At 45.5% G+C, this 27876-nt stretch overlaps 1 protein-coding gene across 3 annotated transcripts in view; it reads left to right on the forward strand.

The window, feature by feature from the left end:
- Positions 1–3408: 3408 nt before the first annotated feature.
- The window catches only part of LOC121271107 (carcinoembryonic antigen-related cell adhesion molecule 6-like), a 37484-nt gene continuing 13016 nt past the window's right edge, over positions 3409–27876 (forward strand). Inside the window, exons 1-5 of one of the 3 annotated variants that reach the window (XM_041176864.1) lie at positions 3409–3899; positions 4202–4522; positions 17986–18264; positions 19713–19976; positions 26305–26583. In XM_041176864.1, the coding sequence (XP_041032798.1) occupies positions 3848–3899; positions 4202–4522; positions 17986–18264; positions 19713–19976; positions 26305–26583 (1195 nt within the window). In that variant the 5' untranslated portion in view covers positions 3409–3847. The remainder of the gene's footprint in view (positions 3900–4201; positions 4523–17985; positions 18265–19712; positions 19977–26304; positions 26584–27876) is intronic. The other 2 variants (XM_041176863.1, XM_041176865.1) reach the window with 2 other exon arrangements.

Raw genomic sequence — 27876 nt, forward strand, 5'->3', positions numbered from 1 at the left:
AACACACACACACACACAGAACACACACATATACACACACACACACACACACACACAGACACACACACACAGAACACACACACACAGAACACAGGCACAGAGAACAGACACAGAACACACACACATGCACACACAGAACACACACACACGCACAGAACCCACACAACACAAAACACACACAGAACACACACACACTCACAGAACCCACACACACACACACAAAACACACACAGAACACACACACACACACACATGCACACACACAACACACACACACACAGAACACACACACACACACGGCGATATACACAGAGATAGATACACAGAGATAGCCTCTGTTGACCTGTCTCCTCAGTCTCGCAATAATTCCTATCTGGTCACTAACCCCCAAAAGGAATAAATTATATTTCCCTACTCATTCTATCAAAGTGCTGCCTCCTTTTGAAAAACTACATTATGGAACTTTACTTTGCCCATTCAGCCCATTGTCTCAGTGCCAATCTCCCACATTTACCTCACACCCCTCAAAATTAGTCCTTTCCCAGTTATTTCTTCAACTTCCTCCTGAAAATTACTGTTGAACTTTCCATATGTGGATTCCTGAACAGAATAGTTCAACAAAACAAACCCTGCCCAACTCTCCCTCATTTCCTTTTCCAATTACCTTACATCTATATCCTTTAGCCACATCTCCACCTGCCAGTGAAACAGAGTTTCCCTCTTCCCCTCTCAAAACGACACTCTTGGAAAGCTCTATTAAATCTCCCTTTAACCCTTTCTGTTCTGAGGAGAGCAGGCCCAGTTTCTCTGATCTCCCTATGTGTCTAAAAGCCCTCACCCCCCTGGGTTATTTTTGTTACTCTGTTTACGTGCTCCCCAAGATCCTTCAAAAATTGTGCCTAGAATGGTCTCTACTCAGATGTGAAATCTCTACTTACCCTTCTCTATTTTAACGTATTGTAATGTAAATTGGAGGGAAACTCTTGGGGAGTTTGAGGTGGAGTGAGAAGTGGTGGCTGTCTAACGCCTTTCAGCCATAGTGCACCGAAGCGCTGGAAACTGTGTAGAGCCCTTTGGTCTGTTGACCCGACACAGAATGTATATTGTCCATATTGAGAGTATTTAAATTGTATTGAGGCAGTGGAACACACTGAATGGACAAAAGTTGAATTCTATTGCACTTCCTGTACTATTCAAGTTGAAATGTTTTTTACTTTATTCCTGAGGTGTAGGCAACAGCATTTATTGCCCATCCTTAATTGCCCTTGCTCTGAGGGCATTTCCCTTTAAGGAGTCAACCACATTGCTGTGGGTCTGGAGTCACATGTGGCCCAGACCAGGTAAGGACAGCAGGTTTCCTTCCCTAAAGGTGAATCAGCTGGGTTTTTATGACAATCAATTCATGGTCATCATTTGATTTTTAATTCCAGGTACTTATTGAATTCAGATTCCACCAGCTGCTGTGGTGGGTTTTGAATGTGCAGTTCCCAGAGCATTACCCTGGGTTTTTGGGTTATGAGTCCATGACATTACCACTACACCACTGCACTTCTACAAACTTTATAAACAAATTATATTTTTGGGAGAATAGAAAATGAAGGGCTACTGTTAAGCTGATAAACATATCAATTTCTCTTCCATAGAAAGCGAATAGTATCCAACATAATTTCTTTCTATCTTGGAACATATCACAGAATCACAGAATCACACAGTGCAGAAGAGGCCCTGCGGCCTATCGAGTGTGCACCGACACATGAGAAATATAGGTTTAATTGTAGTGCCCCTGCCATTGGTCGCACCCTCCCGCTATGCCCTGACCCATGGAAAGAGCCAATGCTGGGCAGAGCACTGACCTAATGACTCCGCTGGATGTGGGATGAAGCTGGAGGACTCTTTATTCAGCCAGAACAGAAATGATGGGCTGAATGGCCTCCCCAACGGCCAGTAAAATTTCTACATTCGCAGTCTGGCTGATTTTCAAAGCAGGTGCTGCACTCAGTAGCTGCCTTGAGGGGGAGGTGGTGGCTTAGTGGTACTAAACCAGTAATCCAGAAGTGCAGGTGAATGCCCTGGGGGCTACAAGTTCAAACCCCACCATGGCAGCTTTAATTAATTAAATTCAACTAATAAAATCTGGAATTAAATTAATAGTAGACTTAAAATTCTTGTTGGTTGTTATGAAAAAAACCTTGGTTCACTAATGGGGAAGGAAATCTGCTGTCTTTATTTGGCCTGGCCTATATGTGACTCCAGGCCCCTACAGACTCTTAACCATGCTTAAGGCAAATGGTATGTTGGCCTTCATAGCCAGAGGATTAGAGTACAGGAGCAGGGATGTCTTGCTGCAGTTGTACAGGGCTTTGGTGAGACCACACCTGGAACATTGTGTGCAGTTTTGGAATCCTATCTGAGGGAGGATGTTCCTGCTATTGAAGGAGTGTATCAAAGGTTTAACAGACTGATTCCTGAGATAGTGGGACTGACATATGAGGAGAGATTGAGTCGATTAGGATTATATCCACTGGTGTTCAGAAGAATGAGGGGGGATCTCACAGAAACCTATAAAATTCTAACAGGACTAGACAGGGTAGATGCAGGAAGGATGTTCCCAATGTTGGGGAGCCCAGAACCAGGGGTCACAGTCTGAGGATATGGGGTAGACCATTTAGGACAGAGATGAGGAGAAATTTCTTCACCCAGAGAGTGATGACCCTATGGAATTCATCACCACAGAAAGTAGTTGAGGCCAAAACATTGTACATTTTCAAGAAGGAGTTAGATATAGCTCTTGGGGCAAAAGGGATCAAAGGGTATGGGGAGAAAGGGGGAGCAGGGCTATTGAGCTGGATGATCAGCCATGATTATAATGAATGGCGGAGCAGGTTCGTGGGGCTGAATGGCCTACTCCTGTTCCGAGTTTCTATATTTCTGTGTTTAACTGCCCTCCGAAATGGCCTCACAAGCCACTCGGCCCGATGGGCAATAAGTGCTGGTCTTGCTGGCAACGCCCACAACCCATTAAAGAATGAAAAAATATAACTGTAAGGGAGTGACCGGCCTTTGAGATCCTTCCCCTCATGTGTTACTCACAGAGGAAAGAATGCACGGGGCTCGATTTAATCACAGAGGCTGCCAAAGAAAACTCCAAAAGCTTGCGAAATGAACTCTTAGTGGACGACAGTAGCCAGGTTTTTTTTCCTCCCTGAGTTGATTGTATACCATATGAAGTATGAATTTGGCAGGGACCGAGTTAAGAATTCTGGGCGCTGGTAAAAAATGTTCCTGCAAATGGAAAACAGAGAGAGAGAGAGAGAGAAAAAAAAGTGACTCAGATGAGGTCAGTAGGCAAGGAATTTTCTGCATGTAGACTGTTTATCAATACAGCCTGCTTCTGGCAGTTGAATATATTTTTAACCACAATTCGAATGCAGTGGATGCTGGGGCGGGGTAGGAGGACGTTTTCAATCACAAACCATCTCTGTACACTCAACCCATGCAAAATGCCAATATAAGCGATCAGAGCTTGTGGAAGGAAGTGACAGACGATTGTCCTGGCCCGGAGATTTCCTGCCTTTTTTTTGAGAGAGAGATTGTTTTGACTGCCCGCAGTGTGTTGCAGCTGTAACCAGAACAAAGTCTTCGGGCAGAGACCACAGCTCAGATTGCCTTGTGTGTGTGTGGGTGTACGGGGTGTGGGGGTGTGTGTCTTGGTGTGCGTATATGTGTGCCCGTGTGTGTGTGTGTGTTCCCTTGTTTCACTTTTGACATCGCTGAACCACAACAGAAGGTGGAGCCTAGAGAGAGAGAAAAAAGAGCAACAGCCTCCCCCCTCCCTGCTCCCCACAAGATGAGAAGCCACGAATTGTTCCTGTTCTTCTGCGCTGTGCTGATATCTTCGGGTAAGAGTGAACATTTCATTGCTGGGCTGAAGGGTGATTGATTGGACACCTAGGGCGCGAATTTGGCTTTGTACTCAGCCTTAAACTTTGCAGATGTGCCTTTCAAACGACACCTCACAGAGAGTGGGATGGAAGTTTAAGTTGTCTAGTGGGGCAAGCATGTCGCTCTCTGGAGGTGCTCCAATACAAAATTGCGATGCTCTGCGTATTTACAACGCACGTCCCATGCCCAGGCAGGTGGGTTTTTGACAAAAGTTGACCCCATATTCCCTCACTGGCTGGCTGGTTTATTTGTTTTCCAGTCCGAGCGCAGAACTTCACCCTGACAGGCGAGGAGCAACAGCAGCTGGATGTGGCCGCGGGGGCACAGATCGTCCTCAGGTTGTGGACATCGCCGGGAGTCAGGAGCGGCAGCTGGAGGTTTAACTGCCGGGACGTAGCCGTCTGGATTGGCAACATCACGGACGTGAACAACGCCTATTCGGACCGAGCCCAACTATTCACGGATGGGTCCCTCTCGCTGAAATCGCTGACAGTTAATGACAGCGGGGATTACTTGATCACCATGAACCCAGTATCCTCTAACGTTTCGGTAACATCGCTCATCGACCTGAAGGTGATTGGTAAGTAGCGATGGTGCATTCATTTCTCCTGGGCGGAATAATGCTCCGAGGGAGGGGGTCCAAGGGTTCAAATCGCAGTGGTCCAGATAGGTGGGATTTAACTTCACTTGATAAAGCTGGGGACATCAAGCCAGCCTCAGTCATGATGAACTCGCATCTTGGTGAATCTCCTCTGCACCCCCTCCAGTGCAATCACATCCTTCCACTGCAATGTGGTGGGCCCTCTGAGACAAAGTCACCCAGTTCGAGGGCAGTTAGGGATGGGCAACAAATGCTGAACTCACATCGGTTGTCCTAAGGAAAACCAAACCCATCTGGTTCACTGATCTCCTTTTAGGGAAGGAAATCTGCAGTCCTTACCCGGTCTGGCCTACACGTGACTCCAGACTCATACAGTGCAGAAGAGGCCCTTTGGCCCATCAAGTCTGCACCGACACGTGAGAAACACCTGACCTACCTACCTAATCCCATTTACCAGCACTTGGCCCATAGCCTTGAATGTTATAATGTGCCAAGTGCTCATCCAGGTACTTTTTAAAGGATGTGAGGCTACCCGTCTCCACCACCCTCCCGGGCAGCGTATTCCAGACCGTCACCACCCTCTGGGTAAAAAGGTTTTTCCTCACATCCCCCCTAAACCTCCTGCCCCTCACCTTGAACTGATGCCCCCTTGTGACTGACCCTTCAACTAAGGGGAACAGCTGCTCCCTATCCACCCTGTCCATGCCCCTCATAATCTTGTACACCTCGATCAGGTTGCCCCTCGATCTTCTCTGCTCCAACGAAAACAACCCAAGTCTATCCAACCTTTCTTCATAACTTAAAAGTTTCATCCCAGGCAATATTCTGGTAAATCTCCTCTGCACCCCCTCCAGTGCAATCACATCCTTCCACTGCAATGTGGTGGGCCCTCTGAGACAAAGTCACTCAGTTCAAGGGCAATTAGGGATGGGCAACAAATGCCAGCCTTGCCAGCGATGCCCACATCCCATGAAAGAGTCAGGAATAAATAACCCATGCAAGGCTGAGTGCAGATAAGGGTAATTGTGGGAGTGGCAGTCGATGCTTTTTAACCAAAGGGAATTAGTAATGATCACAGAAAGATGTAGGAAAATAAAGGGAGGGAAATATTGTGTTGATGGACCATCCTCAAAGAGTGACGAGGGCTAAAATATTGGAACAAAAAGAAAAATAGCTGGAAAAACGCAGTAGGTCTGACACCATCTGCAGAGAGGAACACAGTTAACATTTCGAGTCAGAATGACTCTTCATCAGAACTAAGAAAATGTGGAAATGAGGCAAAATATAAGCTGGGTCAAGGGGGATGGAACAGGTAGAGCTGGATAGAGGACCAGTGATAGGTATAGGCAAAGAAGAGATTGCCAAACATGTCATAGACAAAAGGACCAAGGGGTGTTGACAGTGGTGATATTAGCTAAGGAATGTGCTAATGGTGACATTAAGGATAGAAAGAGAGCAAGGTACAGATAGCCCTAGTGGGGGTGGGGTGGGGGGAAGGGATTGAAATAGGCTAAAAGGTAGAGATAAAACAATGGATGGAAATAAATTTTAAATAATGGAAATGGGTGGGAAAAGAAAAATATATTTTAAAAATTATAAATTATTGGAAAAAGGTCAGAAAGGGGGTGGAGATGGAAGAGAGAGTTCAAGATCTGAAGTTGTTGAACTCAATGTTCAGTCTGGAAGGCTGTAAAGTGCCTAGTCGGAAGATGAGGTGCTGTTCCTCCAGTGTGCCGTTGAGCTTCACTGGAACATTGCAGCAGGCCAAGGACAGACATGTGGGCATGAGAGCAGGGTGGAGTGTTAAAATAGCAAGCGACAGGGAGGTCTGGGTCATGCTTGTGGAAAGACTGAAGGTGTTCTGCAAAGCGGTCAAAATATTGGAGTTAGGAGGCATTCATAGTTCGAAATATTAGTTTAAGTTGTAGGTTTGAAGTATGGATGGCAACAGGGAATGGCTCAAAGCTGGTGGGAATAAATTTTCCCTTTGTTTGTAGGATGCAGCTGCAAAGATATATCAGCAAACTGTTATAAAGCACTGATTCAGGCTCAGTTACAGCCGAATCCCAAACGCCACATCTTAGGAAGAGCATCAAAGCCTCGCAGAGGGTACACAGGGGCTTTACCAGAGCGGGGGCAGGAATGAGGGGCTTCAGTGCTGTGGGAAGCTGGGGCTACTCTCCCAAAGATCAGAGAAGGTTAAGAGACTAAATTCAAAATGACGACGGTTCCAATGGAGTAAATAAGTGAATTACGTTTCTCACTGGCAGGATTGTCGGACATAGATTAGTGATCATTTCCAAAATTACTCATGGGGTAGATGAAGATAAGGTTTTCTATTTTTTTTTAGCGTTCCTTTTTGCCCTAGAATTGGGGGCGGTGGGGGGGGGGGGGGGGGGGGGGGGGGGGGGGGGGGGGAGTGGGGTGGGGGGGGGGGACACACACACACACCATTTCGGGATATCATTTAGGGCCAAGACGAGGGGGAATTTCTTCGCTCAGACAGTGGTGAATCTTCGGATTTCTCTACCCCAGAGGGCTGTGGAGACTCAGGCACTGAGCATGTTCAAGGCAGGGATGGATAGATTTATAGATATTAAAGATATCAAGCAAAACGGGGATAGTACGAGAGAATGATGTCGAGGTAGAAGATCAGGCTTGAGGGGCCGAGTGGCTGACTCCCATTTTCTGTACTCCCACACTGAGATTTCTTTCACGATTCGGGGTGCACCCCCTCAAAGGGAAGCTTGAACAAATCCCATAATAAACTTCAAACACAATTGGATGTATACAGGGAGAGGAAGACTATTGCATTGGTCCTGATGAAGAGAAGGGCATTGGGAGTCATTGGATATATGAATATGACAGGCAGCATTGACACAATGGGCCGAATTCTTTTCTGGGCTGTAAAATACTATGGTCTTACAGACGACAGATGGAGGAGTTATCTTATTTATTCAATGTTGAATCATATAATAGCTCTACATAGAGTTGATAGAGCAGAAAAAGGGGTTAATATTTCATCAATGTGAATAGAGCTAAGTAAATATAGTGATGAAAAACTACTAACTGGTAACTGTGATGGACGCCTACCACACCTTGTGGCCAAATGCAGAGTTAACAATATCATTGCCTTAAAGTCATGAGAGATTTTACCACCCCACAGCTTGAATGGACAGGCCCAAGGGGGCAAATTGGGAACGTGGTACGAATGCTAAGTTGCTGACATGATATTTATTTTTCATTCACGGGATGTGGGCACCGCTGGCTCAGCAGTTATTGCCCCTGTTTACAGGGCATTTAAGAGTCAACCAGATTACTGTGGATTAGCTCGTCCCTTAAATAACTTGGGCGTGTGGCCATGATCACGCCTCGACATTCAGTTGAGACAATCTTCCGACACAATAAACCTAACCATCTCATTACGTTATAAAGCATCATCAAATCACCACTAAGTTTGTACTTCTCCAAAGTTTAGCGGTCCACGGTGACTCTGTGGGCCCATCTAGGTGGCTAAGATGTTATGAACTGGGAAGTAAACTTGCCCCCACCTCCCCCAGACCCTTTCCAAAGCCTCTGAAGACCCAAAATGTGTGAAAGCCAAAGCTGGGCATAGCAGTACTCGCCTCACGGTCAAGCATTAAGTCGAAACAAAGATATGGTGACACCCAAACTTGGAGAAAGCAGGTTTAGGGAGGTTTAGAAGGGGTTTTGGGCAATAGAATCTCAAGTGGTAGTGATAAGTCTCTTTTCTTCCCCATTTTGGATCTCTCCCCATCCATTTCATTATTTGCCCAGCCCTGGCAACTTCAGGTCTCAGGATAAGCTGCTTACTCTCATTGGAGAATCCACCGCTGTATCAAATCCATGTCCTCTTGGCTTACGCCTTCCCTTTTTGTCCATATTTTTCAATCTTCTCGTCTAGAATTTGTGCATTAGATTGCATTTGCTTTCCTTCCCCAAAATAAAATACCCTTATCTCTCTTTACGTGTCTATTTAAAGCCATTGTGTAGAGAAAAGTGATTACTACGTCTGAAAACAAGCACAACCTCACAAACAGTGATTTAATCACTGTTTGGGACAGTGCTGGGGAACCTGCAGCCCATGGGCCACATGCAGCCCCTTTGAGATCTGAGTGAGGCTCATGGGGCATTTTGCTGAGATGTTGCCCTTGCACAGGGTCGCCAGATTGCGTTAGTTTCCTGTCCGCGTAGTTTTCTTTTCCCCTACCAGCGTTACTAAAGTGATGCGCATACAAAGCAGGGACATGTGAAGCTGATTGCGCACAACATCGATTGTGGGAGCTGTGCGCTCCCTCTGTGCCCAATCAAAATGCTGCTATGGTTCAATCGGTGCCTCCCCCCACCCCATCCCCCATCGCCTGCAAATTCTAGGCAGGCAAGCGCAGTTAGCAAAATTGCCCTGTCCCGGGAGGCTATCTTGGCTACGACGCTGGTGGACGCGGGAGGTTGGGCTTTTCAGTGTTACTTTTACTGGGAGCTTTGCAGATCATGGCTAGTGCCCATTCCCCATTTCAAGCCTGCGGCCCATTGAGATGAAGGAGGGCCGCTCTTACGGCTCACTCACGAGCCTAGGTTGCCCATAGATAAAAGCGAAAAACTGCGGATGCTGGAAATCCAAAACAAAAACAGAAACAGAAATACCTGGAAAAACTCAGCAGGTCTGGCAGCATCAGCGGAGGAGAGCACAGGTGACGTTTCGAGGCCTCATGACCCTAATTCTGTTGAAGGGTCATGAGGGCTCGAAACGTCAACTGTGCTCTCCTCCGCCGATGCTGCCAGACCTGCTGAGTTTTTCCAGTTATTTCTGTTTCTGTTTTTGCCTAAGTTGCCCATGCCTGGTGTAGAAGTATCCAGTGACCGTGTAAAAGGACGCAAAGATTGGGTTCCATGGGAAACATGTCTTGGATGGGATGACACCTAACCTCCTACCCTCACATAATTCTGATACGTGGATGATACATTGACTATATTTATATCTGCAGCTGCATGTAGCACTTGCGTAACATGGCTTAATGGGCTCCATCCTGCACTCAAGTTCACCAATGAAATGGAGTGGTCAAATGAACTCCCTTTCCTTGGCAAACTAGTTGACAAACCTGCCAGGGGGTTCTGTACCACAATCTACCGCAAGCCGACCTTCACTGGTCGGTGTGTGTGACCATAAGACCATAAGACATAGGAGCAGAAATTAGGCCATTCGGCCCATCAAGTCTGCTCCGCCATTCAATCATGTTGGGATTTTACAGCTCCACGTGCTATAAGATTTGAGTTATCTACAACCTTGTGAGCCATTTTATTCACCATGCAAGCTGGATGCTGAAAAAGGCACCCTGCAGGATAATGGCTACCCTGCTCAGACCATTTCACCCTGTGCATCACGCAAACTCATGAACGGGCCTAAGGCCATCACTTTCAGCCCTGAAAATTGCCCCGTCCACCTCAAATTACTCAAATTAGGGCAAGGTGTCTCAAAAATTTGAACAAAAAGCGAAGCTAGCTGTTCCACATTGCTGCCATGCAGTAGCAACACCAGCGGTGTTCACCACTGACAGAATGTTGACGTCAAGCCAAGAAGATGTTCATTTCCTGTTATACAAATGAGTAATGTGGCATATGACCTTCAGTGTCAGTGGTGATGCTAGCTATGTAGGCTGTACGTCCCAACGACTGGTGGACTGTGTCAACCAGCATGTCCCAGCTGGTGTTCACAACGTGCAGGGTACAGACTGTACCCAACCAGCCCGTGCTTGCAAAACTCAAAACACAGTGTCCAACACTAGCTGTGACTTGGAGATTGGACAACATTTGCTTAATAATCCTCAACGTGCTAAGAATTACGCAGACAACCAATTTATGATTGTCAGTTGGGTTCGCAATGTGATGCACTTGCATGTGCTGGGAGCTACGTATGTTAATACACAGGGCCCTGTTCTTTGCAGACAGAAAGAATATGCATTTTGCATCCATTTCAGCTAAACAAAATAAGTGACAGCCATTCGCTGACTCATTCCTCAGGACAATGCCTTGACCAATCAGTCAGGCTGCCAGGTTTAAATTCCAAACAACGCTTAGCAGTTACTGCCAGTCGCCATCAGTGATGATTTTGTCATGGCAACACTTGCCAATCAATCAGCACGCTCTTCACATATATTATAAATTGTTGTTTCTCCCCTTATATTGGTATTCAGGCGCGTGTCCTGATGAGTGCAAGACAAAAATCTTTGACATTTTTCTTTTATCAGCAAGACCCAGAAGTCTTAGAATGATGTTTTAGAGAACTTTTCTTTTTGGTCAGCGTATGACAAGCCCAACAAGTGGAAATGATGCTTTGGGCTTATTTTTAGGGAATTAACGTGGGCAGGTGCAAGGGGTATCAGTGAGAGAACAAGTTGGTGGCTGTAATAATAACTCAATTAGGTTTGGTGCCATTATGGAATATGGTAAGGTTAGAAAAGGAGTAAAGGTTCTTAGTTGGAAAGGCCAGTTTCTACTAAGCTGAGATATAATTTAGCAGAAGTGGACAAATAGTAAACACATCATCTATGTATCAGAAATATGCGAGGGTAGGAGATTAGATGTCATTCCATCAAAGGCCTTCTTATCGTGTCCACAGACAGTCGATACATGGCCCAGCCAGAACTGGACACATTTTTGCACCTTGTTGTTGAATTTGACAAGATCTGCAACAGTGCAGGGTTCCTCTAGCGATAGGCATTGCAGGAGATGTTGCATAGTATGTGGCTCAGTTCCACATTCACAAGTTGTCGGGCTGGTTGTATATCCCCATTTGCTTAGTGACACCTTTGAACGACCTACACCAGTCCATCGAAGGTAAATCAGCATCAGAGCAGTGGGAGCAATTCAAGAAGGAGATAGTGAGAATTCAGATCAAATATACTTTCACAGCGGAAATGGGTTGGACTCTCAAATCTAAATCCCCCTTGGGTGGATAGGACAAAAAATAAGGAAAGCTTATGCGAGATACTGAGGACACAATACTGCAGGAAGCCTACAGGGGAATACAGGGGTCAGGAACACAAATTTTAGAGGAAATTAAGAAAGCAAAGAGCAGTCATGAAAAATATTGGTAACAAAAATAAAGGAAAACCCAAAGATGTCGCTCGGTCAAAATCCTGGAACTCATTCCCTAACAACACTGAGGGGGTACCTGCACCACAGGGACTGCAGCGCGTCAAGAAGGCAGCTCAGGATGAACCTCGACAAAAACCACTGCATCTCCCTCCAGACCTTGTTTGCAAAGGCACATACCACAAGGAGGTGAACGATGGTCTCTTCCCCACCATGAGGAAGTATTGGAAGTTCTGTTAGAGGCAACTGGGACTTGTCAAGAAAGTGTTAGGAAACTAGTGGTGGACATGAATTCCTGAGAATAACGTGCCGAGGGAGTAAGACTTCTGGCATGCAGGAAGGATCTGACATGGAGGGCCTTTCTCATCACCAGCCAAGCTACATCTTGGTGCTTGTTGGAAAACTCTGGCGCTGAGGCATTCTGCCAAACGACTTTAACAGTCTGCTCGGGGAACCTCAGAATTTTCATGCCAACATAATGCATGGAAACTGCTTTGCTTTAAAGAATATTGTAGTAATCTGAGGTACTAAATGCCTTTCAGAGAATGTGAGCAGATTGATCACTTGACTGTAAGACCCAATGGCTGTGTAACGAGGGCTACAAATGTTGATCAGTAGTTTAGAGTAGGGTTTGGTTGGAGAAGCGCACATTGTGTTGGTGGTCTGTTATCTGGGTAAATAAACAGGATACGCTTCATCTTATATTGGTCTCTGCATCTGCAGTACATTGTTGCCAACTCACCCGCTGGTAGATGGGTGTGAAACTGTGTTTGTGGGCAAAGCGACCCAACAATAGAAAATAACAGATATTAACAAACAGAAATTGATAAGGATTCATCTGTGATGCCTGCTGCCTGTGATATACGTGAATGACATAGGCTTAGAGTTTTCTAGCAATATTTTTCTTTAGAATTGCTGTTGATACAATTTTCTTGTATTTGCTCCTGGGATGTGGGCATTTATTGCCCATCCCTAATTGCCCTGGAGAACTGAGTGGTTTGCAAGGCATTTAAAGAATCAAACCACATTGCTGTGGGTCTGGAGTCACAAGTAGGCCAGACCAGGTAAGGACAGCAGATTTCCTTCTCTAAAGGACATTAGTGAACTAGATGTGTTACAACAATGGTTTCAAAGACATCATTAGGCTTTTAGGACTGAATTTTGAGGTCGTCAAGTGGGCACGGTGGCCAGGATCCCAGAGCAGCTGGGAGAAGGTCCGCCGCCCACGATTGGCCTCCAAGAATTCATGCTGGCTGGCCAATTAACAGCCAGCTAGTGTGAGAGGCGCGCTGAAATGCTCAGACCTGCCGGAGTGCAGGGGGGCTGCAGGAGAAGAGCGAGCATGGAAGTCTGTGCATGCCCAGGGGAGCACCTGCTGACAGCTCCCTGAGGGCATAGAGCTGCCTCAGGGAGCTGAAGATTTGGACAAAGGAACATAAAGATTTGATAAATGATATAAACATGTCCCCCACAGGTGACTCGGCCACATGAAGACAGATATGTTTAAAATGAAGCGGAAACATTATTTTGCATTTTTTACTTACCATTGGAAACCTCATCCTGCCCGAGGATGAGGTTTCATAAAAAAATGCACAGACCGCCTGGTCTATTCGCCCCCACCAACTGAAAGGTTGAGTGGGCAGCAAAAAGTGCAACTTAATTAATTGTTTAAAAGCCTTAATAGCCCTCTTAAGTGTCAGCGGGCGCACTGCCGACTCTCGCGCGTTCCCGCCAACTGACAGATCATGAGACTGTGCGATGACATCGGCATGTGCCTGCCCAACAAATGTAAAATTCAGCCCTTAATTCCAGACTTTTTTTTATTATTAATGAATTCAAATGTCACCATCTGATGAACATGGGTCCCCAGATCATTACCCTGGGTATCTGGATTACTGGTCCAGTAACAATACCACTACTCCACAGCCTCCCCACTCTCTGGCAGAAAGGAAATTGACTGCTTCCGACAACACTGGAATTAATTATATCGAGAGATGAGCCTGTATATGATAGATGGATTTAGATATGGATGAACTCAAGGGAGTGAAGAGAGGAAATGTTAGCACTGACATTTTCACAACATGAAATGATCCTTTTTAAGTCATGACAGGTGAAGCAGTGGGGTTGGGCTAACATGACTCTACTGGATTATAGATGCATCTCTTTAGAGAATAAACACTATGAAGTTCTAGATGAAGAATAAATATCATAAAAATAAAAAATTGACATGCAAACTGGGGGCAATCCAACGAAAACATAATCTGAGGTTCCACCAGTTGCCAAAATCATTCTTTTTTTAAAATTCATTTATGGGATGTGGGCTTCGCTGGCTGGGCCCAGCATTTATTGCCCTTCCCTAATTGCCCCTTGAGAAGGTGGGGGTGAGCTGCCTTCTTGAACAGCTGTAGTCCAGTGATGTGGGTACATCCACAGTGCTGTTAGGGAGGGAATCCCAGGATTTTGATCCAGCGACAGTGAAGGAACGGTCGATATATTTCCAAGTCAGTTTGGTGAGTGGCTTGGAGTGGAACTTCCAGGTTTTGGTGTTCCCATGTGTATGCTGCCCTTGTCCTTCTAGATGGTAGCGGTTGTGGGTTTGGAAGGTGCTGCCTAAGGAGCCCTGGTGAGTTTCTGCAGTGCATCTTGTAGATGGTACACACTGCTGCCACTATGGGTCGACAGTGGAGGGAGTGAATGTTTGTGGATGGGGTTTCAATCAAGCGGGCTGCTTTGTCCTGGATGGTGTCGAGCTTCTTGAGTGTTGTTGGAGCTGCACTCATCCAGGCAAGTGGGGAGTATTCCATCACACTCCTGACTTGTGCCTTGTCGCAGGATTCCTAGCCTCTTGTAACAACAGTATTTAAATGGCTTGTCCAGTCCTGTGTCTGGTGAATGGTAATCCCCAGGATGTTGACAGTGGGGGATTCAGTGATGGTAATGCCATTGTATGTCAAGGGGCGATGGTTAGATTCTCGCTTGTTGGAGATGGTCATTGCCTGGCACTTGTGTGGCGCAAATGTTACTTGCCACATGTCAACCCAAGTCTGGATGTTGTCCACGTCTTACTGCTTTTGGGTATGGACTGCTTCAGTGTGTGATGAGAGGACATATTGTGGTATTCAAAAGCTATCTGGTCATCAGCTAAGGGACTAAATATTGTTGCAGCAATGCTCCCAGAAAACCCCATGAATCCTGTACCCATGTGCAGCACACTTTGCTGGACATGAAGACAAATTTACGAGGATTTTTTAACTTATTGCAACTGATATACAAAGCAAACTGATAGGCAAAAACTGAAAAAAAAATCATGATGACAAGTAATATGGAAGCTTATTGTCTAATATTGCAAATATTTTAAATATTTTCCATTGCCTAAGAGTATGGATGCCTTCAACCTCATAAAACAGAGGTACTTCAGGAGAATCTAGATGGCACAAGAGGCAGAAAGTAATAGAAGGATATGTTTATAGGGCTAAATATGTGATTATAATAAGATCAAAAGGAACACGTGTAGGAGTAGGCCATTTGGCCCATCAAGCCTGCTGCACCATTCCACACCACCACGGCCGGTCTGATTGTGGCCTGAACTCCACGTTCTTGCCTTTCCCCAATAACTCTTGACTCCCTTGTCAATCGAGAATCTTCCCAACTAAGCCTTGAATTTGTCTGATAACCTAGCTTCCTGGGAAAGAGAATTCCAAAGGCCCTCTGAGAGCAGAAGTTCGTCTTCATTCCCATCATATGTGGGAAGTCATTCCTTTTCAAACTGTGCCCCCTAGTTGTAGATTCCCCCTCGAGACTAAGTATCCTCCCAGCATCAACCCTCTCAAGCTCCCTCAAAATCTTATATGCTTCAATAAGAGACGATGGCATGGTGGTAATGTAATTGGACCAGTAATCCCGAGACCCAGGTTAATGCTCTGGGGAAGCTGGGGGAACGCAAATTCAATTAATAGAGTGACCATAAAACCATTGTCAATTGTTGTAAAAACCCATCTGGTTTCTTAATTGTCCTTTAGGGAAGGAAATCTGCCCTCCTTACCTGTTCCGGCCTGCAAAGTGACTCCAGGCCCACAGCAATGTGGTTGACTCTTAAGTGCTGAGCAAACCATTCAGGTCAAGGGCATTTAGGGTTAGGCAACAAAAGCTGGCCTTGCTAGCGACACCCGCATCCCATTAACAAAAAAAAATCGCATTCATTCTCCTAAACTCCGATAAGTACAGGCCCAACCTGCCCAATAGTACCTCATGAGACAAACCCTTTCATCCCAGGACACTGTTTAGCAAAGCTCCTATCAAAGAAGCTTCTATTCCAATGAAAGTATACCCTTCTTTAAGTTAGGTGACCAACACTGTACACTGCACTCTAGGTGTGGTCTCATCAGTGCCCTGTGCCACTTTAATACTCCATCCCCCTTGAAATGAAGGCTAATATTCCATGTGCCTTCGTCATTACTTATTGTGCCTGCATTCTGACTTCTTGTGACTCATGTACACCCTTCGCATTGCAGCATTCTCTTTCCATTTAAATAATAATAATAAAACAAACAGTAACATTTAAATTATATTCCACTTTTCCACTCACATTTTCCCACACAATACACCATCTGCCAAATTTTTGCCTGCTCGCTTAACCTATCTACATCCCTTTGCATATATATATTTTTTTAAACATCCTGATAACAACTTGCTTTCCCACTTATCTTTGTGTCATCAGTGGACGTGGTTACAATACCGTCGGTACCTTCATTGGTCGTGAATGTAGATCGTAACCAGTTGAGAGCTCGGGGCTCCACTGGTTACAGTTTGCCAACCTGAAAATGATTCATTTATCCCGAATCTCTGTTTCCAGTTACTTAGCTGGTCCTCCATCCATCCGAACACATCACCAAACCCCCCCCAACCTCACCACCCCAAATCCCCCAACAAGATTAACCCCCATCTCGTGCTGGAACCTTTTATCGAATGCCTTTTTGGAACTCCAAAATGCTTTCAGGCCAACTGCATAATTTTGAACAGTAGTCACTATTGTAATGTGGGAAAATAAGGCCTCATTCTACACGCTTAAGATCCCATGAACAGGACATGAGACCAGTGAACAGTTAAAGCTGTTGTTAATGACCTTGATTAAGGCATACATATTGACAAGAACATGAGGAGAGCTCGGGGGATGGATGCTGCATTCACTGGAATGTTCACGGTTGAGATTGATAGATTTTTGTTCACTATCAAGGGATAGATGAGTAAATGGAGTTGAGGGCCATAATCAACTTGAATGATCGGGCGGAAAGAAACTGAGGACAGAATGGTATAACCCTCTTTCTACGTTCCTATGTCCATCAGAAAGAGATGGCAAGATCCGGTTCATCATTTTAGCTGAATTAGGAGCAGGAGTAGGCCATTCAGCCCCTCGAGCCTGCTCTACCATTCAATAAGATCGTGGCTGATGTGATTGTAACCTCAACCCCACAATCCCACATTTCACCCGAATGAAGCCCCCCACCCACCCATCCCCACACCCCCTCCCCTCCCTCCCCCCCATCCCCAAGCTTCGTCCTGTCCTGGATCTTTTCAGTACTGCACTGTAATGGCAGTCTGGATTTTATGCTGATGTTTTGGAATGGGGCTTAAACCCAGGACCAGGATCCACTGCATGAATGGTAACAGTGCTATCTCTGAGTGTTGAAAGCGTTGCATGATTCAGAATGGGTATTTTTGATGGCGATTGGAGACGTGCTACCCTTGGCCCACAACTTGTCACAAGTATGCATTTCACCACGTCAGTTTCATTTCAGAGCAAACGGATACAGAAATTCACTTAATACTCACTCCCTAGTGACTTCTACTAAGTACAGGGCAGGACAATCAATTGTTCACAGACAAAGGCTGAACAATGAGACAATTTGTTATTTCCCTTCATTAAAAGCCATGTGTTTGCATAGTATATGGCTTGTGGCAATAAACATGTAACAATAGCCCATTTTTCCCACACAAACTGATTATATTTTCAAACACAGCTCTCATGCTGTTTAAGTTGCCCCAGGTTTTTTTTGAGGTGCACTGCTTAATGTTTGCTAAGAACGGATGTTTAACATTTCTGTGCAAGCCTTCACCGTGTATTGTTGCAGATTCCTAAACAATGTGAGCAAAGTACTTATTTTAGACTAAAAGCATAGAATCATCACAGGAGCACCAGCAAAGTGAATGGGCCAATAAGATTTATGTTTCCATTATACTGGAAGATTTATATGCGACGAATGAGAAGTTTTAGGTGATGATTGTTTGAATTTAACATGGTGCTCTACAGCTATATCGATTATATTTTGCAGAACCTGTTTCTGAGCCTGAAATTGTCCCGAGCGTTTCACAAACCTTAGAGTCCAATGGGACCGTCACCCTGAACTGCAACGTGTCTGGTGATTCCCCTTCCATTCGGTGGATCAAAGACGGCCTTTACCTTCAGTATAATGACAGGATGAATGTGTCACTGGACAATCATACATTAAAAATTACAGCAGTGAATAGGTCTGATTCTGGGAACTATCAGTGCGAGGCTTACAACAGTGTTAGTAACAAAACAAGTGACGCATTTTTTCTGATAGTTTTCTGTAAGTATGAATATTGATCTAATTGTCTACCTACCCATCTGTTCGAACTGCCTGTCTGTGTGTCTAACTATCTGTCTGTGCATTTGTACCCCTGTCGGCCTATCTGTCTGTCTGTCTGTCTATCTATCTATTTGCCTGACTGACCGTATATCTGTGCCTCTGTCTGCCTATCTATCTGTCTGTCTATCTATCCATCTGTCTATCTGTCTGTCTGTCTGTTTGTCTATCTGTATGTCTCTCTGTCTGCCTATCTATCTCTCTGTCTGTCGATCTATCCATCTGTCTGTCTACCTATCTATATCTATCTGCCTGTCTGTCTGTCTACCTGTCCACCTCCATCTCTCTGTCTGTCCATGTCTAGCTATCTGTCTGTCAGTCTCTCTCTGCCTGTCTGTCTACCTATCTATCTCTATCTATCTGTCTGTCTGTCTCTTTGTCTGTCTGTCTACCTGTTTATCTCTATCTATATGTCTGTCTCTCTGTCTGTCTGTCTACCTATCTACCTCTATCTATCTATCTGCCTGTCTGTCTCTCTGCCTGTCTGCCTACCTATCTATCTCTATCTATCTGTCTGTCTGTCTACCTATCAATCTCTATCTGTCTGTCTGTCTGTCCCTCTGTCTGTCCATCTCTCTGTCTCTGCTTGTCTCGCTATCTACCTATCTATCGGTCTGTTTGTCTGGCCCTCTGCCCATTTCTCTGTCTCTTTGTCTGTCTCTTTATGTACCTATCTCTCTGTCTGTCCATCTCTCTGTCTGTCCATCTCTCTGTCTGTCTCTCTCTATCTACCTATCTGTCTGTCTCTCTGCCTAACTGTGTACTGCATTTGGAGTGGGTGGCAACCTCGATTCAAATCCAAATCTTTCAAAAACCCATCTATATATAAACTGAAAAATTGCCTGCCAAAGTGAATGATGATTTCAAAGGATTTTTCCCACATGTATTCTTCCCAAACATGTCTTATCAACATTCCTGATAACTTGGTAATGTGATAATAATACCTGGGAGAGAGATGCACTATGGCCTCCATGTCACATCCCCTGGGAATTCTGTTCTCAGGCTTGAATTTACAGCACTCTAAGCTTCTCAAAATGGGCTGGAGCTTATCTCAGCGATGCAGCTGCTGCTGTGTACAGAAAAAAAAATGAAAAGGCGTTGTCCCCTGCAGGAAATTCCCAAGATTGGAAACTGCTAAGCTGTTGTGTATATTCACAATGAAAGTGAAATACATCAGTAATTCCAATTAATCTGCTTGATGCATTTTTAACATTGCAAATGTGAAAGATAATGAAAAGGCTTCATAATCCCAATTTACACTTTCATAATTCACATGGTTCCATTCATCTTGTTCTTCCTTCCAAGGTTATGTGGGTCTCATTTGTATACCTTTTGTTTCTCTTCATTTCTGCAAAATCTATATTAAAACTTGTACCATTTACCCATTACAGATGGACCAGAAGAACCTCAAATAGCCATTGATCCAGACAAAGGAGACATTACTCTGGGATCAAATGTCACTTTCACATGTTCTGTGCAGTCAGTTCCACCTTCGGAATTTGAGTGGTTTTTCAATGGTGTCCCCCTGAACAAAACAGGACAAGTGATGACCCTTGTCAGCATTGTCCCAAGTCATAGCGGCAATTACATGTGTCAGGCCTTTAACAACATGACCAGGAATTACATCCATGTAACAGAATCAATACATGTCGTAGGTGAGAAAACAAGCTCAATTCGTTCTAACCTGTGTGCCACTATTAACACCTGCTTTAGTCTTTAACTCTATCATTACCACTCCCTTCGGCTTATGTCCATGACATCTCTCAATTAATCTCTCCTGAGATGCAACCTATCCCTGACCTTCTATTTTGCTCCACCCTTTCCCTTTAACCATGTAAACACATCATATTTCTACCTCCCTTCAGCCCTGAGGAAGAGTCAAATGGGCTCAGAACATTAGCTCTGTTTCTCTCTCCACAGATGCTGAGATTTTTTCTCCAACATTCCCCATTTTTATTTAAGTTAACTGTAAACCTGCGCCCTTCAGCAACGGTAGAAATTCAAAACCTGCAACGTATATGCAGAAGGATGGGCTTCAGATAGAAATGGTGCAGGTATTGCTTACACTGAAAGGGCGTGGCTGGTAAATATCCTTCTGTATCGCCGCTTTAAACATAGGATGGGCTTCAACAGAGAAACCAGCTGCCACACAGCATGAGTGCTGTCCCTTGAGGACGATGTCAAGCTTGCACACCAGGCAGTAGACAGGTGTCCAACCATCATGGAGCCCCCATGACTAGTGGAAATTTCAAGCCATGCACCATCTCCAGCCTTTAGCCAGCAAGACTGTAGGCTTTCAAAGCACTTGGTGCCAGAAAAGTTGTCTTCTTCCATACTTTACTGGCCTAAATCTAATTTTAGAAGATTGCGCTTTCCTCTGCTGGCCTCCTCGTACCAGAGGAAGGAGCTTCCCTCTGTTGACTCAGACCCTCGAATGGATCAGCCCTTGACCTCTACGCCGAAGGGAGTGCTTGCAAATGAAACAGCCGCCAGAAAGCCAAACACAGTCTCTGAAAACTGGGGCATTTTAACCGTGACTTTCACTGTGGTGTAAGGAAATTGCTGGATGATGGCCTCACCCTGTTTTGGTTCAGAAGACCCTTTTTAACTGCAAAATCTATTTCGCTTCAAGGCTAAAATCTCATGAACCACATGGCGTAGGCGCACTCGCAGTGCTGTTGGGGAAGGAGCTCCAGGGTTTTGACCCAGCAAGGAGTGGGCATTGCTTTATACAGAGGAAAAGGCTCACATTCAAGTTATGGGAATATTAGACCAGAAGACCATAAGACAAAGGAGCAGAAATTAGGCTATTTGGCCCATCGAGTCTGCTCCGCCATTCAATCATGGCTGATAAGTTTCTCAACCCCATTCTCCCGCCTTCTCCCCGTAACCTTTGATCCCCTTACCAATCAAGAACCTATCTATCTCGGTCTTAAATACACTCAATGACCTGGCCTCCACAGCCTTCTGTGGCAATGAATTAACCAATGAATATTCAACCACAAACGCACATAGGTTCATGCTACCATCATCATAATTTAGCCCTGTTGTCACAATTAATCCCTTTAAGCAACGGTGGCGTCATTTACAAATGATTATTATTTATTCTTTCATGGGATGTGAGCATTGCTGGGAATGCCAGCATTTGTTGCCCACCCTAATTGCCTTTGAGCTGAGTGGCCATTTCAGAGGGCAGTTAAGAGTCAACTGCATTGCTGTGGGTCTGGAGCCACATGTAGGCCAAACTAGCTGAGAGCTGAAGACTTCCTCCCCACAAGGACATTTGTTCTTGTGCTCTTCTCTAAAGGGCATTCTGATGATGGTGCACTATAGCGCCTTCAAGTCCAACACATTCTTCCTGAGATGTGGTGACCAAAACAGAACACATCCCTCTAGCTGGGTTTTGATCATGTCTGCACAGCTGAAGTGACAGATCCTCAATTCCAACTCTCTATAGATAAAAGGCCAGCAATTCCATCCATCATTTTCTTCAACACAATCGCTTTACTGATTTGTGGATATATGCTGTGGAAAGGAAGCTCAGGTATGTTCCGAATCACATCAGAGCATAAGAAATGGGAACAGGGATAGACCATATGGTCCCTCAAGTCTGCTCTGCTATTCAATAAGATCATGGCTGATCTGTTTATGTTTCGATTTCCACATTGCCATCTATTCCCGATAACCTTTGATTATCTTGCCTAACAAGAGTCTATCTATCTCTGCCTTAAAAATATTCAATGACCCTGCCTCCACCACCTTCTGAGGCAGAGAGTTCCAAAGTTGCACAACCCTCTGAGAGAAAAGAAATTCTCCTCATCTCTGTCCTAAAGGGGCGACCCCTAATTTTAAAACAGTGCCCCCTAGTTCTGGACTCACCCACAAGAGGAAACATCCTTTCCATGTCCACCTTGTCAAGGTCAATCAGAATCTTGTATACATCAATCAAATCACCCCTCACTCTTCTAAACTCCAGTGGAAACAAGCCCAGTCTGTGCAACTTTTCCTCATAAGACAACTCATTCTAGATATCAGTCTGGTAAAGCTCCTTTGAACCACCTCCAATGCATTTAAATCCTTCCTTAAATAAGGATGGGTGGTCAATTCGATGGTCAATCAACCAACCCAATTTGTTGCCTGGTCCCCACAAGTATAACTGTCACCAGTGTATCATACATTGCTGATTATTTTAATATTGCCCAGCAGAAAACTGGTGGGTAGGGGTCAAAAGCTTTAGTGCCTGGAAGCCTGTGTCCAGTGGTGTACCACAGAGACCTGTGCTCGGTTCCCCATTATTTGTCATTTATATAAACGGCATAGATGACTATGTGGGGGGTAGGGTTAGTAAGTTTCTGGATGACACAAAGATTGGCCGAGTATTTAACAGTGTGGTTGAGTGTCTTGAGCTATAGGAAGATATAGATAGGATGGTCATATGGACAGATAAGTGGCAGATGGAATCTAACCCTGAAAAGTGTGAGGTGATACACTTTGGAAGGAGTAATTTGACAAGGAAGTATTCAATAAATGGCACTAGGAAGTTCTGAGGAACAAAGGGACCTTGGCGTGTGTGTCCATAGATCGCTGAAGGCAGAGGGGCACATTAGTGGGGTGGTGAAAAAGGCAGATGGGACACTTGCCTTTATCAATTGAGGCATAGATTACAAAAGTAGGGAGGTCATGTTGGTGTTGTATAGAACCTTGGTGAGGCCACAGCTGGAGTATTGTGTGCAGTTCTGGTCACCACATTATAGGAAGGATGTGATTGCACTGGAGGGGGTGCAGAGGAGATTCACCAGGATGTTGCCTGGGATGAAACATTTAAGTTCTGAAGAGAGGCTGGATAGACTTGAGTTGGTTTCATTGGAGCAGAGAAGACTGAGGGGCGACCTGATCGAGGTGTACAAGATTATGAGGGGCATGGACAGGGTGGATAGGGAACAGCTCTTCCTCTTAGTTGAAGGATCAGTCACAAGGGGGCATAAGTTCAAGGTGAGGGGCATGAGTTTTAGGGGGATGTGAGTAAAACCTTTTTACCCAGAGGGTGGTGACGGTCTGGAATGCGCTGCCTGGGATGATGGTGGATGCGGGTTGCCTCACATCCTTTAAAAAGTACCTGGATGAGCACTTGACACATCATAACATTCAAGGCTATGGGGCCAAGTGCTGGTAAATGGGATTAGGTAGGTAGGTCAGATGTTTCTCTCCTGTTGGTGCAGACTCGATGGGCCGAAGAGCCTCTTCTGCACTCTGTGATTCTGTGAAAAGCAGGTTTCACACACATCACATTCTGCTCTCCTACCCTTATGCCCCTATCAACACCTTCTTTAGTCTTTAACACTACCATTAACATTCCTTTTGTCCTGTGCCCATGACATCTTTGTCAAATTTCTCCTTAGCTCCCACCTATCCCTGACCTTCTATCTGGCTCTGCCTGTTGCATCCCCTCTTTAAAAGTTTAAAATTCATCACATATCTGCTTCTCTTTAGCACTGAAGAGGAGTCACACAGACTTGAAACGTTAACTCAGTTTCTCCCTCCACTGGTGTGGCCAGACCTGCTGAGTTTGTCCAGCATTTTCTGTTTTTACTTCAGATTTCCAGCATCTGCAGTATTTTGCTTTTATTGTGATATGTCCCTGCTAACCGCCACTCCCCACCAACACCACCACCACCACCGTGCCCCCCCCCCCCCCCCCCCCCCCCCCCCCCCCCAACCCCGGCCCCATCACCCGCCATTTACTGCAGATTAAAAGAATCCCCATTCTAATCTCTACCTGCACTTTGAGGGAATCAGCAAATGTTTCAAAGGAAGCCTTTGATGGAAGCTCTTAGTCTTGGGTAAGAAAGGAGGAGGCTGGGGTGGGGTTGGGCACCTCAATTGACATATATACATCACAAAAATGCAGACAGTGCAGCTGCGATTTTCCAATAAGCTTGGTGCTGGATAAAAGGGCCACCAGTTCTGCTGGCTATAGTCATTTATCTGCAGTCCGCACAAAGGAAGTGTGTACCTGCCTTGGCAGGTAGTTCAGAGCAAGGTCTAAAAGTGTCGTCCACAAGCACAGTGAATTGCCGAATAGACACGAATGTTATGGAAGGAACAAACGCCAAATGATAAGTGCTTATTTCTGGCGCTAAATGAACAGCAAATGGATTTTATTACAGAATATTTTGACCGATAGCAAGCCCTCTTTTATTATTCTTTCATGGGATGTGGGCGTCGCTGGCTGTGCCAGCGTTTTTTGCCCATCCCTAATTGCACTTGAGAAGGTGGTGGTGAGCTGCCTTCTTGAACCGCTACAGTCCATGTGGTGTAGGTACACCCACAGCGCTGTTAGGGAGGGAGTTCCAGGATTTTGACCCAGCGACAGTGAAGGAATGGCGATGTAGTTCCTTACTATCTGTAAAGTTCCCATCCCTCGTATGTGCAAAGGAGGAACTGGGTAGCTTTTCTTTATTCATTCACGGGATGTGGGCTTCGCTGGCTGGGCCAGCATTTATTGCCCATCCCTAGTTCCCCTTGAGAAGGTTGTAGAAGCTGCCTTCTTGAACCGCTGCAGTTCGTGTGGTGTCAGTACAGCCACAGTGAGGTTAGGGAGGGTGTACCAGGGTTTTGAACCAGCGTTAATGAAGGAACAATAATATACTTCCAAGCCAGGATGGCAAGTGGCTTGGAGGGAAACTTCCAGTTGGTGGTGTTCCCATTTGTCTGCTGTCCTTGCCCTCCTAAATTGTAGCAGTCGTTGGCTTGAAAGTTGCCACCTATGGAGCTTTGGTGAATCTCTGCAGTGCATCTTGTAGATGGTGCACACTGCTGCTACTGTGCGTCAGTGGTGGAGGGGGTGAATGTTTGTGGATGGGGTGCCAATCAAGCAGGGCTGCTTTGTCCTCGATGGTGTTGAGTTTCTTGAGTGTTGCGGGGGCTGCACTCATCCAGGCAAGTGGGGAGTATTCCATCCTGACCTGTGACTCGTAGATAGCGGACAGGCTTTCGGGAGTCAGGAGCACTGAAGCCATGAGAATTCACCTAACAATTCGAAATGGGAGTGAAATTCGAATTGCAAAAGAGCACTAAACGAGCGGAAATGCTCCTGACACCCGGCTCAATATTCAGTCCGATTGATTTCAATCAAACTTCATCTTGGGGAGAGCCTATAGAGAGCGCTGGGTCCAACGAGGCCTGCTCTGCATCCCTCCACAAGGCGAACTTGTGCCCCAATAACCTTTGATACAGGCACATATTGGCCTAGGGTCACAATGCAAGGCGAGAGGAACCGTTCCGGCGGCTTGGCCATATTCTTATCCACTGACTTCAGTGGAACTTGGCCTTTACGTCCACCCGCCAACCGCAAGGCTGGACAGGGCAGCGAAAAATGTCATCGAGTTACCCTTTTAATGGCCTTAAGAGGCCTTTTAGTTGTCGAAGGCTGTGCTGCCGACTCTGGTGCGCACCCAACGACCAAAATATCACGCGAGGGTGCAGATGGCATCAGGTGCCCGCCCAGCCTAATGGCGCCCCATTTTGGTTCGGCCGGGTCGGGCACATGCTGGCCCAAGAAGCGGAAAATCCTACTCCTAGAGTATATCCAGGCCCAAAAAGCCCTAATCTGAAAGGAGTTAAAGGTTATTGGGGGTGCATGGGGGCGTGGTTGCAGACAGGAAAGTGGAGCTGAGACTGCAGCCAGATCCACCATGATCTTATTGAACGTTGGAGCAAGTTTGCACTGCCGGATAGCCGACTTCTGCTCCTGTGTTCCTATGTTCCTGCTAATGCAGATATAAAATTCTGACATTAATAGCAAATATCAGGTCAATATAACATGCTTCAAGTTTGATAGTTTCAAAAATTGCATTAGAGAAAGATCTTTTGAAACATAACGCTTGTTCCTCATATGTCTCAAGTGCTGATGCATTGTGTACAATGGAATCAATGAATATACAACTGTAGAATAAATAATCTGGTGCTTTCTCTTTTATCCAGAGCCAGTTTCCAAGCCAAACATCTCTTCAAATATTTCAGATCCTATTGAACAGAAAGACACTGTGGCCTTGACTTGTCATGTCACTGGCGATGTAAGATTCATTTACTGGATTAAGACCAACCAGAGCATTCAGAATGAGGAGAGGATGATGTTATCACTGGACAATGTGACACTGACTATAGCATCAGTGAATAGGTCTGATGCAGGCGACTACATGTGCCAAGCATGGGGCCACACCAATAATGAAGAAAGCGATCCATTTTCACTGGACGTTTCCTGTAAGTACAGACCAGTGATGGCGGGTTCGTGTTGTAAGACATGCCCTCCCTATACCTATTGGAATACTTTATTCAAATTGAGGAAGTACCACTACCGGCATTATTGTGTCAGCCAATGATTAAAATATCGCTTAAAAGAATGTGTTTGGATGTTGCGCAAAATGAACTTAATGTAAGGAAAATCAGGCAGCTTCTATAGAGGGCAGTCAATCCATGAAGCCAGTCAAACTGGCTGGTTGGACCTTTAATCCATTAATGGATGGTATTGAACAAACAAGATAACAGCTCATTCGGAGACCGAAACCTGTGCCTAGTGTTCCAATGCTCAACTGGAACGGGTTATTGGAAAAGCAAAGCCATGATGCTTGACTTTGTTGGTCTGGTCTGCTGGTCCTTAGGACCCCAGGAGTCCAATAGCAGACTGACCGCACATTATACACACCGCCTCACTCTGCTTTACATTTGCAAGTTATCCTGCCTTGTCAGAAGACATAGGTAAAAAGTGAGATTTAAAGTGATTAGCAAAAGAAGCAAATGTGTCATAGAGTCATAGAGTTAGACAGTACAGAAACAGGCCCTTTGGCCCATCATGCCCATGCCAGCCATCAAGCACCTAGCTACACTAACCCCATTTTCTAGCACTTGTAGCCCTGTATGCTATGGTGTTTCAATTGCTCATCTAAATTCTTCTTAAATGTTGTGAGGGTTCCTGCCTCTACCACCCCCTCAGGCAGTGTGTTCCAGATTCCAACCACCCTCTGGATTAAAAGGTCTTCCTCAAATCCCCTCTAAATCTTCTGCCCCTTACCTTAAATCAATGTCCCCTGGTTATTGACACCTCCACTAAGGGGAAAGGTTTCTTCCTATCTACCCTATCTGTGCCCTTTCGTATATCTCTATCAGGTCCCCCCCACCCCATCCACCCCCCCCCCCCCCCCCCCCCCCCCCCCACCGCCACCCCCCATCCACCCACCCACCCCCCACCCCTTGAGCCTTCTCTGCTCTAAGGAAAACAACCCGAGCCTATCCAATGATGTGAGAAAAACTTTTCCACACAGTGAGTTGTTTGGAATCTGGAATGCACTGCCTGGATGTGTGGTGGAGGCAAGTTCAATCAAGGCTTTCAAGAGGGCATTAGACTGTTTGTTGAATAGAAACAATGTGCAAGGGTTACGTGGAAAAGGAAGGAGATTGGCCACTGAGTCATAATGCTCATTCGGAGAGCCCGTGCAGACACGATGGGCTGAATGGCCTCTTTCTGCACCATAACAATTCTGTAATGCACCTGCACCA

This window comes from Carcharodon carcharias, chromosome 29 (assembly GCF_017639515.1).
Source record: "Carcharodon carcharias isolate sCarCar2 chromosome 29, sCarCar2.pri, whole genome shotgun sequence".
Classification (NCBI taxonomy): Eukaryota; Metazoa; Chordata; class Chondrichthyes; order Lamniformes; family Lamnidae; genus Carcharodon; species Carcharodon carcharias.